At 34.4% G+C, this 13865-nt stretch overlaps 1 protein-coding gene across 1 annotated transcript; it reads right to left on the bottom strand.

Annotated features, from left to right (window-relative positions):
- Window positions 1–5636: 5636 nt before the first annotated feature.
- MSTN (myostatin) lies at window positions 5637–13154 on the bottom strand. Its single transcript, XM_060622384.2, has 3 exons — window positions 12664–13154; window positions 10523–10896; window positions 5637–7392 (listed from the first exon to the last, which is right to left on the bottom strand). Exons 1-3 carry the CDS (start codon window positions 13034–13036, stop codon window positions 7012–7014), a joined length of 1128 nt encoding a protein of 375 aa, XP_060478367.1. The 5' UTR covers window positions 13037–13154; the 3' UTR covers window positions 5637–7011.
- Window positions 13155–13865: the final 711 nt, after the last annotated feature.

Raw genomic sequence — 13865 nt, 5'->3', positions numbered from 1 at the left:
TGTCAACACAGTATACATTGTGTCAACAGATATAAAGCCATATTCCAGGCTCTGGCATACATTCTGCCCTGCAATGACACCATTGTCTTTGGCCAGTACCAGGAATCTGTAGTCAAACACCTGGTCAAGCAAGGTGGGGGCTTAATGTTGATAGTCTACCCACCTTTATCAGCAAAGAAGAGAGCTCCTCTGGCACTGCAGTTGCAGGACTGTTTCTTCCAGGAGAGTCCCACTTGCAGTGTTTCGGTCATAGGAGTACATCTTGGCCTATGAGTAGATGAGAACCCAGCCTGATTCCCATCAATCAGTCCTATGCAACTTCCTCGGAATTTTGTCTGATTCTGGAGCTATAAAAATCTTCAGTTTGCTGTAATACACAGGTTCTGGTAGATTCTAGTCTTTGGGACAATATTGCTGGCTGCCAAGGCACATCTACAAGTGGGGAGGACTACCCTCATCTACTTTTTTTTGTTATAATTTCTATCCCATGGCACCTGGCCTGGTTTAGAGCCCATGATGACCTAAGGTTCATTAATAGAATCCTTTACTTAGGGTACAGGCAAGCATATAACTCATGCCATTACTTGAGTAATGAGCTGCTGAGAAGTATGAAGCTTTTCAGGAAGATATTCTTGGAGCTTGAAGCCAAGTAGTTGCCTCAATGACTGCCTGATTGTTTCCGTTTAACAATTTGGATTTTCTCCCACAGTCACTTCAGTGTGCTCAGTAAATTGGTGTTTTATGCTTGATTTTTACTTTCAGAATTCTGTCTCAGCATTATGAGGATCTGATGTCATGATGTAGGCAAACGTTCTTGTATTGACATGTTTTGTTTTTGGCTGGTGGAGGATGCCAGAATTCTGAGTTCCATGGGAATAGAGCCAAGAGACGTTTGGCTTCTCAGTTGGAGTTAGTGTCCGTGGGAGCGGATCTGGGAAAGTCTTGTAGAGGATCCATGGCCAAAACCGCATAATCAAATTTTGTTCTGAATAGGGTCCTTCATAAGATGTAGAAAAAAAAAGAACATAACACTTATTGGAAAAATTTTTTCTTAATAGAATAATCTTGAATGGTTAGGGAAAATAAAGAAGTTACTTAGTAGTTTCATCTGTTTGAATTTTAAAGTTACCTTTATGATTAATTGAATCAAAATTGCTGTTGTTCCTTCTTAGGAGAACTTTTCAACACCTCAAGATCAGAATCTGGGAATATGATTTAGATCTCTATAACTTAAATCTAGTGAATCGTGTTTTGCCTAGAGTGCATATGTAGAACTAATAAAATAAAATTTTAAGTCAATTTTTTTAAGAAAGTACATACATATGTGTTGCTGAATAAAAAATTACCTTTATTATGGAGCAGAAATAATAGCATTACATTGTTAAAAACTTTTCTGTCTTACAGTAACCCAAAACCAGAATCAATGAAACTAAACATGCACATCTTTGCTTACTGCCAAGCTATGCATTTCTGTATCAGGAATGTTTAGTGTAATGTTCCACCATAGCTGACGTGATGTATGGCTGCCTGTATGACTTTTATAGCAGATTATTAGAGAGTTGTTTATCATTATTACACATACATTTTATGCCTGTCAAATGAAATAGGCAGCTTCATATGTAAAATCTTATGTTCAAGAGTATCCTGTGTTCTTGACAGGATGTAATATTCATTGAGTTATTTTTATAGGTAACCTAGTAAAATAAATGTAAATATTCCCTCCATTTAGTGTTTAAATGGCAAGAAAGATAATTTTGCTATAAATCATGTATGCTATCTAATTACAATGTGTTCATTTTCCAAAGACATTCTCTGTAAAATTCCATCCAGACGTGAATGAACTAAATTTAGTATCATTTTGCATTGTTTGACATCTTACACAGAGATGACCCAAATGAACGTAGTTTACTTTGATATGTTTTGCAGTGTGTAAACTAGAACTGAGTGACTATGGAAATGAAATTTAACACTATTCATGTAAGTATATGTACTTGCCAGGCAAGTCATGGTTGCATATCACATTTTAGCCTATGGTTTAATTCTTAGTTGTATCATAAGGTAGTATTCATGTGTCTTATTTTAGGAACCACATGCGAAGTAACCGCTTGAGCTAAAGCCGACCCAACATGTGTCTTATTTTAAAACATGATCATCTGATGGGGTGCCTAGGTGGCTCAATCGGTTAATCATCTGACTTTGGCCCAGGTCACGATCTTGCAGTTCATAGGTTCGAGCCCTGTGTCAGGCTCTGTGCTGACGTCTCAGGGCCTGGTGCCTGCTTTGGACTCTGTGTCTCCCTCTCTCTCTGCCCCTCCCCTGCTTGTGTTCTGTCTCTCTCTCTCAAAAATAAACTTTAAAAAAAGTGATCATCTGATATTTTAAATGAATTTTTTAACATACTACACTTTTAATAAGTACTATTGGAATGATCAAACAAGTGTAACTGATCTAGATTCCTATTTCTTATATAATCAAAATACAAATATAAATGCTATGTTTCCTTGGCCATTTGATTAATTTTGTTTAGCCTCAGTTCCCACTATGAAATGAGTGTTACAATGATAATAGTTAACTTTCAGCAATATGAAGATGAAATTACATCATTAATGTGAAAGCACTTTGAAAACTGTTAATTATTAATTTATTATTAATTTACTTGTTATTACTATATACAATAAAGTAATGGATTTAAGTGCATAATACCATAGATTTCCCATTAGAGACTATCTATCCAGGAAAATCTTCAGGTCGATAAAATTTATTTAAATAGATGTAAATTGTGATAATCCTATGAACATTTATTTAGTGTCTTATATTGACTTTTCCCAGCAAACAAACCATGACTTAGAGCTTCTTGTTTGTTTTTAGCTCTCCTGCATTTTGTCCTCTGGAATCATTCTTCCCATTCTGACCCACCCTTCATTTCTCTCTAGCATTTTAGAGCTCTTGTCTCAGTTCTTGAACCAATTCGCTTTACAACTTTGGGCAACCCTCTCTCTAGACCTCAATTCTGTCATATATAAATCAGATGATTTCTAAGGTTTGTTCCAGACCTCACATAACACTGACCCATTTCCACCTCTCTGTGCCCATTTCTGTGCTATGCTAATCACCCTGTCTTTGTCCTCCTTCTCATTAATACCAGCTCTATTCTCCCCCACTAAAATGCAGCCCCAGAGCCTTTTGCAGAAGCCAACACTAAATCCAGTAAGGACATATTACAACATATAAACATTAAAAAATATATAGCTTCACTCTTCCATTAGGGCTTGGTGAAGAATTGTAACCAGAGCAATAAATTTTGTTAAACTGCTCTTAGTTCACATCCAGGCTGGCCACTGAGATACCTCCCATTGTCACAGATCCTCAAGGTTTTCTCTCCTGTTAACTGGGAACAATAATGTCTTATGTACTGAGCATGTCACAAAAGTGCGTGGCACAAATGTGGTGCTCAATAAATATTACCATCTCATACCCTCCTAATTCTGATACCCACACATCACTAGTCCTGATGATATCCTAATTTTGTTTTTGAAACATAAAAAGAATATGCTTCTATAATTTGAAGTCCATTTTATTTAGTTATCTAGTTTAACCTATCATAGAGTTGCCAGTTGGTGATTGGATAGTCTTTAAGAAACAAAATGTTTTTGTAAATAATAAGGGTTTTAGCACGTTAAGACATCCAGGCTGATTTGAAATTTATATTCCTTTTGTAACACTCAAATTGTTTAACAAGTAAAACTGATTAATTGGGAAACAGCCATGATAAATATATTTTATTACTTCATAAATAATATTTATCTTAGGAAGAAAAATACAAGATCCCTCCCAAGCGTTTATAAACTAGGTTCTACGGATGCACTCTAGGAAGGCCCTAAATTCCCTGAAATTATATGCAAAGTTGTGAGTTTTATTTCTTCTGGTGAGACTGTCTTTAGTTTTCAACAGATTTCAAAAGGGTCATTGACATCCTAAAATGTGTCTGTCATGATTTAAAGTGAAATAAATTTGTTTTCATTTTTAGGGTTGAGTAATTTGGCTCTAATTTAAATACTGTCAATATCAAATGACAGCCTTCTTTTAAGAAAATAAGGTTCTATACAAAAGTGTAAAAACCAACTTGAATACAAAAAGGACTGTTGAGTTTGGAAGGGTTTTTGTTTTTATATTCATGTATGCGTGTATGTATGTATTTTTAACTACTATAGGTCTGTAGGAAGTATGAGAAGTCTTACAAAACAGTTAGAATATTAAAACTGATGCACTGATTGAACTTTACATGATGTTTTCTGAAAATCCCAGAGGTTACTATGATACCACAAGTGGATATTCTTGAGGTTCTGACAATGAAAGTTATGAGTACTCTTGCCATTTCTAAGACCTTAGCAAAATAGAAAAGGAAATGCCTAGGTCCTGTCACAAAAGAGATTGATCCTGCTGCTTTCTTTCATGATCATATGGGCTTCAAAGAGGGCTACCACACAGTGAAGCTGGTGTGATCCTGGGGCTCCTTGGTAAAGGTGAGTATAAAGATTGGGGAGTCCTGTGACTGGGTCTTTAGAAACCAAGGGTGTTTGTTCCTCCCATGACAGAGACCAAGGTCCCCAGTTATTTGTACTCCAGAGCCCAAGGTACGTGAATGGGCCAACTAACCCAGACTTTGGGATCAGGTGTATCCATGGCCCTAGAAGAAGCAGGTTCTGGTGTGTGTGTAACTGAAAGTGGCCTCTCCCCATCACCATAGCTGGTCCTTCACTCAACAGGGGCAACCCCCTCACAGCTCTAGACTGGTCAATGTTAAATATATTCATGCTAAAGTTAGAAAAAGTACTACACTTAGTTTGTATGAGTGTAAATTGCTGTAGTATCATTGGTGGTTAAAAATTACATTTACATTAATTATAAATTACTTATTTAGGAACCATAACACTAGATAGAATTTTGATTACCTCTTCTATTAGACTTAGAGACTGCTTTATAGCAAAGTTACTAAACTACTGAGGGTGTACTGAAGAGAGTCCACTTCAAAGACATTACATACAGTGTTACACTTAAGGATTTCTAGGTACTTTATAATTGTTTTTCAATTCAATTTGAAAATTGGTGCCCCCAAAGTTCAAATAAACGTTCCAGTATCATTAAATGCTAAGAAAAATAAATTCAGCTTCTCTGTGTCCCTGTGGCTTCAGTAGAACTTGTAACTCTAGGACTATATACCCTTGCCAACAGCAATGCATTTGGAAATTGAACCTATGAAAACATATAAATAGTTTTCAGGTCAAGATAAAGAGAAATGAAACAAGTATAACTAGTTCTTGCTTTCGTATATTTAAAGCAACTTGACCAGAACCAATTTAATGGAAATTTCACTTATGAGAACTTGAGCAGCAGACTTACAATTCCTAACCCAAACTTTTCTGCTAAACCATTAGACTTTTATAATAAAGTGAAATCAGAAATGCAGAATTAACCATTATAACATAAAACTTGTCTTTCAAAAAAGGTAAAAACACTTTAATATAATTTAGATTGTTTCTACACATTAGATGTAGGAAATAATTTCACTTAGTCATAAGTACAATGAATTTGATTAACAAAATCCTAATTTACAAAATAGAAGTAAATATATGCAGAAATATATTCATTATCAAATTATAAAATAAAATTAACAATTCTTGTTAAGATATCATCAGTTTATTATTTTGCATTTCAGATAATAGAGTTAAATCATTTTGGTATGCTTAATAATATTTATAAGTATTAAAATAATGGAACGTTGAGATTTGAATACAATGACAGTAAACCATTGAAATTTCACATTCACATTATACAGCCATCCTGAATCCATAAGTGAATGTTAATAATGTAAAAAAATATAAAATGATTGTAATATAACCATCTAACCATTACCATATGGAGTTTTAAGACCACTATTTAATTTGCTAATTTGCTCTGAAATATAAGCAGTTGCTTTTCTGTGATCCATGACATGTCTTTGTGCCTTAAGACTTAATTTGAAATGTCCTTACCGTAAAAATATACCAAAGTAAATAAAAAAGGAGACACTTATTTACAAAACAATATTGTATACATATTACATAAATGCAATTGTTTCAAAGTCTTTTTATACAATATTGATAGAATCAGTCATTTCCATTATTTTATCATAAAAACTGCAGTGTTGCAAAGGCAGGCTGTAATTTTGAAATTCTGATTAAAAACAAATACTTTTTGGCTGCCTTTTAAGATAATGCAGTTTCTTCAAGTATGCTACAGAATTGAATGCTGACCTCTAGAAAAATGATTCTTCTTTCATTAAAGAAAATCCATTCCCCATTTGGAGGTGTATGACAATGCACCTTAAGAAAGGAGAAACTTACTATTTTACTGAATGTTTTTTATTCGAGAAACCCGATAATATCGGCCATTCAGCCTATTGTATTAGCACCATTTGGCTTGGATTGTTAGTGTACTGTACAGATCATAATAGGGATGGGGACTTGCAAATGGTGTACCATCCCTATTTTTGTGGAATTTCATCTTACCAGTATGCTATCGTACAATATAAATTCAAGTGTTGGAGGATGATTCAAATGACAGTATTTAACAATCCTGCATTTTACCAATACTACATACAGATTTTACTGTAGATATTAAATGATACCATAAAGAAATAGACTTTAAAGCACACTCCTTTAATTCATGAGAACACAAGGAGAATTGCTTTCATTTACCTAGATATGTTGTAATACATATGAACATAAAAGTAATTTGATCTCCTCGTTCAAAAACTCTGGAAATCATAAGACTTTTTGTTGCATGATTTATTTTGATGGTTAAATGCCAACCATTGCATATATTCTCTCTTTTAGTCCATATACTGAGCTTGTGCGTAAGTAACTGTAGCATACTCAAGGCTTATAGCCTGTGGTACATAATTTCACAGTTTCAAAATTGTTGAGGGGAAGGCCTTCCATATTTTAGGAAGTTATGAACCAAATGTAAATCTCATGAGCACCCACAGCGATCTACTACCATGGCTGGAATTTTCCCATATATTATTTGTTCTTTGCCATTAAAATATAGCATATTAATTGGAGACATCTTGGTGGGAGTACAGCAGGGACCTGCTGAACCTCTGGGGTTTGCTTGGTGTACAAGATGAGTATGAGGATATTTTTGTAAAAACACAAATTCACACTCTCCAGAGCAGTAATTGGCCTTATATCTTTTGGGTGCAATAATCCAATCCCATCCAAAAGCTTCAAAATCCACAGTGAGAGGGTAACGACAGCACCGAGATTCTGTTGAGTGCTCATCACAGTCAAGCCCAAAATCTCGTCTGGATCTTTTTGGTGTGTCTGTCACCTTGACTTCTAAAAAGGGATTCTGCATGAGAAGGAAAAGAACAATCAGTAATATTAATAGGTCCTGAAACACTTTCCTACTTCAAGAAGTCATTATTGAAGAAATTAATCATTTTGCTCATACCACATTTATTTTTTAAAGGCACAGCATTAAGGATTTTAATTTACACTAGGCGTGATTCTTCCCTTGTGGCTCATAAGAACATAGCAACAATGCTAATTCTCCTGTGGTCAGATCTATGTCTTTTTAATTTCTGTGTTTACTGGTTTGAGTATCTGAATGCCTGGCACATAACAGATACTCTGAAAATATTTATGGGAAGGAAGGGACAGAGGGAGGAGAGTCAAGGAGGAGGGAGGACAGCAGGGATGAAGAAAGCAGTTAGTTCTCTCTCTTCTAATTAAATATATTGGCTAAATGTGTCTGATGACTTCTGGAGGGATAAGTATATTCATCCATCCTCTGTTCCCTAGATCTTTAATTGGGGAAACTTGCTATTAAAGCCAGAGCAAAATAGTTACCTCCCAGCCCTTTATGGATTGTAATAGGAAAAAGAGAGGTAGGGTAATGAAGGTGGTAGTATGCATACTGGGTTGGAAAGAAAAACTCTGAGGAAGAGAGGGACAGATTCAGAAGATACAAAAAATATTTCATTTTATTTTTTCACTGAATGTTTCTATTCATATATTTAAACAATAATTTGCTAGTTCTTCCCTTGCCCCAATCTTTTAATGCATTTGAGACTTATCTTTTTATATGGAAAGATCTGAGGAGTATGTCATATTAATAATTATGTTTAACTTGTTTAATAATAATCTGTTTAATAATAATTTAAACTTCTGTCACATTACCAACTTTGATCATTAAAATACTACCCATAAAAAGTACTTTCTTAAATAATTAATAATGGTTTTTATCCTATATCAAAATCAAAATCAAAGTCGACTTGGTAATTATTGTTATTTAATATTATAAAAAATCACATCATTTTGTGAGTCAATCACCTGTCATGTAGCATATTTAAAGAAACATATATCATTTGGAAAATTATATAATATTTTAAAGAATATGTTTTGATTTAAAGTAGATCTGACCTTGGGACCTCATCAAAATAAAAAGCTTCTGGAGAGCAAAGGAAACAATCAGCAAAACTAAAAGGCAACCGACGGAATGGGAGAAGATATTTGCAAACGACATATCAGATAAAGGGTTAGTATAGAAAATCTATAAAGAACTTATCAAACTCAACACCCAAAAAACAAATCATCCAGTGAAGAAATGGGAAAAAGACATGAATAGACACTTCTCCAAAGAAGACATCCAGATGGCCAACTGACACAGGAAAAAATGCTCAACATCACTCATCATCAGGGAAATACAAATCAAAACCACAATGAGATACCACCTCACACCTGTCAGAATGGCTAACGTTAACAATTCAGGCAACAACAGATGTTGGTGAGGATGAGGATGCAGAGAAAGAGGATCTCTTTTTGTATTGTTGGTGGGAATGCAAGCTGGTGCAGCCACTCTGGAAAATGGTATGGAGGTTCCTCAAAAAACTAAAAATAGAACTATCCTACAACCGAGCAATTGCACTACTAGGCATTTATCCAAGGGATACAGGTGTCCTGTTTCGAAGGGACACATGCACCCCCCATGTTTCTAGCAGCACTATCAACAATAGCCAAAGTATGGAAAGAGCCCAAATGTCCATCGGCAGATGAATGGATAAGGAAAATGTGATATATATATATACAATGAAATATTACTTGGCAATCAAAAAGAATGAAATCTTGCCATTTGCAACTACATGGATGGGACTGGAGGGTATTATGCTAAGCAAAATTAGTCAGAGAAAGACAAATATCATATGACTTCATTCACGTGAGGACTTTAAGAGACAAAACAGATGAACATAAGGGAAGGGAAACAAAAATAATATAAAAACAGGGAGGGGGACAAAACAAGAGACTCTTAAATATGGAGAACAAACTGAGGATTACTGGAGAGGTTGTGGAAGGGGGGATGGGCTAAATGAGGAAGGGTCATTAAGGAATCTACTCCTGAAATCGTTGAACTATATGCTAACTAATTTGGATGTAAATTTAAAAAAAATAAAACTAAAAAAAAAAGTAGATCTGACTTAATAATTATATACTTCTTTAAAACCAAGACCATTTAAAGACTAAAAAGATAGCATTTATTGTTTGCAAGTATGATGTTTTGTTCTAAATTATGTCAATAGGTTTCAGAAGTAAAAAGTGTGGTCACATTAAATAAGTTTGTGAAAGCAGAACAGTGAGTAACTCTAAACTTATACTAGGGTTTAAAATGGTTTTTATAAAATTTATAATATATGAAGTATTGTCATCTGCTTGGTCTGATATTAAATTAGTTGGCATCACCTAAGTAAACCCTTGCACAAAAATGGTAAGGCAGCTTCGAAATAAGCTAGGTGACAAATGTTAAGTAGCCTGGAAATTTAAATTTCATTAGGGGTAATTCACAAAGTAATCTACATGTACATCAGTCAACAGTCTACAAAATAATAAACATATTTATTATGAGGAACCTTGAAAATGATACATTTAATAAGATATAGGCCTAAACATATCATACTATAAATATCATATTTATGTAAACATATATAAACATATCATGCTATAAATAAAAGCATTTTATTTTAATTATAATGTTTCAAGTTTGTTTTTTCTGCTTTTCTAAACCAAAAAATTTCAACATATTTGGCACTTTTCTGGGATAAAAAGATATGTTTAAATTTGTTGGCTATGTAGTAGAATCCACTATGAAGATTTCATGTTTTTATCCATGAAATCATGTAGCATATCAATGAAAAGCACTTTATTTCATCCCCGCTTCTAAAGAACTCCCTAAGAAGTTAAGGACTATGGCATAACTGTTTTTTTTAATCCTCATGCAAAATAAAAGTATCAAGAGGGTGTTTCATAGGATATGAAATTAGACACCTACTTTTTATTGGGTACAGAGCTACCATTGGAGTAAGATACTTTTGTCTGGTTTATGAGCATAGGAAATGGGTAGTGATTTTTCCACTATTATTCATTCACATGATGAATCAAAATGTAGCAATGTTTGCTGCTAGATGTTATTTTCAGTTATCACTTACCAGCCCATCTTCTCCTGGTCCTGGGAAGGTTACAGCAAGATCATGACCATTCTCATCTAAAGCTTTGATTTCAATGCCTAAGTTGGATTCAGGCTGTTTGAGCCAATTTTGCAACACTGTCTTCACATCAATGCTCTGCCAAATACCAGTGCCTGGGTTCATGTCAAGTTTCAGAGATCGGATTCCAGTATACCTTGTACCGTCTTTCATGGGTTTGATGAGTCTCAGGATTTGCACAAACACTGTTGTAGGAGTCTTGACGGGTCTCAGATATATCCACAGTTGGGCCTTTACGACTTTATTATATTGTATTTTAGAGCTAAATTTAAAGAAGCAACATTTGGGTTTTCCTTCTGCTTGCATTAGAAGATCAGCTATAAATGAATAAGAAAAGAAAAATGGTTATTGAAATTATTTCTCATAAAAAATGAATAAAAAATTGGTGAGCATTTTTCCCCCATTGGAATAGTGAATGCATATTTTAAAGTGAAAAACCATGTAGGATTTCATTCATAATTCAGAAAAATATCAAAGAAAATAATTACTCTAGCTTTTCAGAATTTTTTAGATATATGTTTTTTCAGCTGTTTATGAGGTATCTGCTCCCTCTCAGAGAACTGTGGGCTAAAGAGAATTCTATGAAAGAATGAGCAGTGGATGAAATTTTAAAATGATGATGATTAGAGAGAACAAGAGACACCGTGGAGGAACATCCACTTAGAATTCTTTGGGAATCTGAGTAGTTACACTTACTGAGCAGCTGTACCAATCAGTCTGGAAGAAGGAACCCTTCCCCCAGGCCTGAATTACCTGGGGACAAGACACGCTGAGCAACTAACTGAGCCCTGGGAATTAGTAGAAAATATAGCACATCTGTTATGTTTTGGCTCTGGAATAGCCCTAAAGGAACAAAACGAATCAGGTAATTAGCACAAAAATGTGAATGTTATATTCAGGCTTATCTCAAAAGTTAGAAAACACGGTCTTTAGAGCCAGGTTGTCATTGTAAGCAGCACAAGCAGTTTCTTCCCCCCTTTTGTTTTTCCAAGATTGTTTACAAATAAGGTAAATCTACTCCAGGACTAGATAGCAGAGTCTTAAAAGAGAATTATTTGTTGCATTGTAACGTGATTGCCTAATAAGCAAAACAGTATTTGAAACTGTTTTGAGTCAGGTTTCAAGTGTATAAAAGCACTGTTTAAAGCAAGACTGCAGACACATAGCATAAAATCTTTCTTGTCTTGCCATCTCTGTTAAGATGACTGTCTGCCTTTCCTTGAGTGTCGTTTTGAAATGACTGAAAAAGCAATGGTACAAAATATATTCTCTTTCAGAAGCAAGGTAGATACTACAGGTAATAGTCCTCCTCCCTCATATGAAGAAGAAAACAATATTTTAGAAGGCCATTGAGCAATGTGCCTTCCTGGAAACATGCAAACCAGGGACTCTCAACAATAGTGCCGGGGTCAAGGGAGAAGTGGGACTTTGTGAGCCATAACCTGTTTAATTAAAATGTTTATTTCTTAAGCATTTTCTGATAATAAGCTCATGATTATCATTCTGCTATGTCACTTCATCACTGGTCTTACTAGTACATTAAATTAAAAAAAACATTTTTTATACTCTCCAGTGTAAAAGCTTTCAAAGTTAAATATTTTAATTTGTAAAGAACATAGAAACACCGTGAGGAGTAGCTTTGAATAACAGAAGTCATTCTAGGCATTTAGCAGAAGACATTTTTCTCTTTTATTAGAGAAAAAAAAATTGTTATTACAGATGCCTATTTCAGGCAACTAAATGCAATCATGAAATTTCATGTAGTTTTTTAACATTGTAGTATCTCCCAATCGTTGCCTTGCAGGTACTGAGCAGTGAAAGCATAAGCATTTCCTATTTGTCAAATTAAACTAAACATTAATGCCATGCAAACATTTTATTTTATCTCCTTTTGGGTTTTTAGTGCAGCAGATTTCAGTCTCATTAGTAGATTTCCCATGAAATCTTGAAAAAGAGAAACTCTTCCTTCCTACTTACATACAAGCCAACGGCTTGTTAAAAGAGCCTGAAAATAGATCTGTTTCTCATAAACACTAGAACCACAGTCAGCAGAATTGTTGATATACACTAAGAGGGCTACTCACACTCGGTGGGCATGGTAATGATCGTTTCCGTGGTAGCGTGGTAATCGTCGTCTTCCAAAGAGCCATCACTGCTGTCATCTCTCTGGACATCGTACTGATCAATCAGTTCCCGGAGCGGAGGAGCTTTGGGCAAAAGTTGTCTTATAGCATCTTTGCTGATGTTGGGAGCCGTTTCCAGGCGAAGTTTACTGAGGATCTGAATTTTTATGGCTTCTATTCTTGAAGATTTAGTGTTTTGTCTCCAAGTACATGCATTGCACAGCCCCTCTTTTTCCACATTTTCTTTTTGCTCACTGTTCTCATTTAGATCCACTGGACCAGCAACAATCAGCATAAACAGGTAAATATAAACATAGATTTGCAGTTTCTGCATGATTTTAAAATCAATACAATCTTTTTCCTTGTTCTTATTTCTTCCTTTTACTTTTCTTTTGCTTTTGAGTAATGCCAAGCACAATTTTAATGCCTGTACAGTCTGAGAGACAACTTGCCACACCAGTGAATCTTTTATACTGTATTCCAAGTGGCTTTTTATATTCCAACTTTGATGAGACAAGTGTCGTCAGGATCTATGATTGGCTCTTGCTCCACAATGAATCTCGCTGTCAGAGGTTAAAACCCTGTCTGTCACAAGTCACCAAACAGTATTTTGTTACAGTCAAGGGTGAGCTGATTCATTCGACTACTTCATAAAAGAAATAAATCTACAAATAATGAAAGATATATGTGACATTTGAAAAAAAATAAAGTCTATGTTAACAATAATAGAAACTACACTTAAATCTTCTTAATCTTTACATGTGAAACTCAGGTTATAATTTAAATAAGTAAATCTTAGTTTTACACTTCATGCTTAAAAAGTTGAAATGTTACTTCCTTAAAAATTAAAATGAGTATCTGTTATTTAGGCAAGCATTTGAAGTAAAAATAATTTTATTTACTGTATTAAATTATGTTTAAGTGCCGTGTAATTAGGGAAATATGAATTTAAGTTAGGAAGACCTGAATTTAAAGAAAAGCTAAAATAGTGTTACTAGTAAAAGATTGGCAGCTAAAATTTGAGAGGCTTGTTTTCCTGTTTAAATTCTTAGCACACGTTAAAAATCAACTTATTATAATGTTATATTACACATGGAATTATTTTTAAATAATTTAATGTTTTTCATTACTATGAAAATGGTGCTCAATTTTTGGCTGATTAC

The sequence above is a fragment of the Panthera onca genome, chromosome C1 (genome assembly GCF_046562875.1).
Source record: "Panthera onca isolate mPanOnc1 chromosome C1, mPanOnc1 haplotype 2, whole genome shotgun sequence".
Taxonomy (NCBI): domain Eukaryota; kingdom Metazoa; phylum Chordata; class Mammalia; order Carnivora; family Felidae; genus Panthera; species Panthera onca.
The sequence above is the reverse complement of the archived record's forward strand: the minus strand, read 5'-3'. Positions and strand labels throughout refer to the sequence as shown.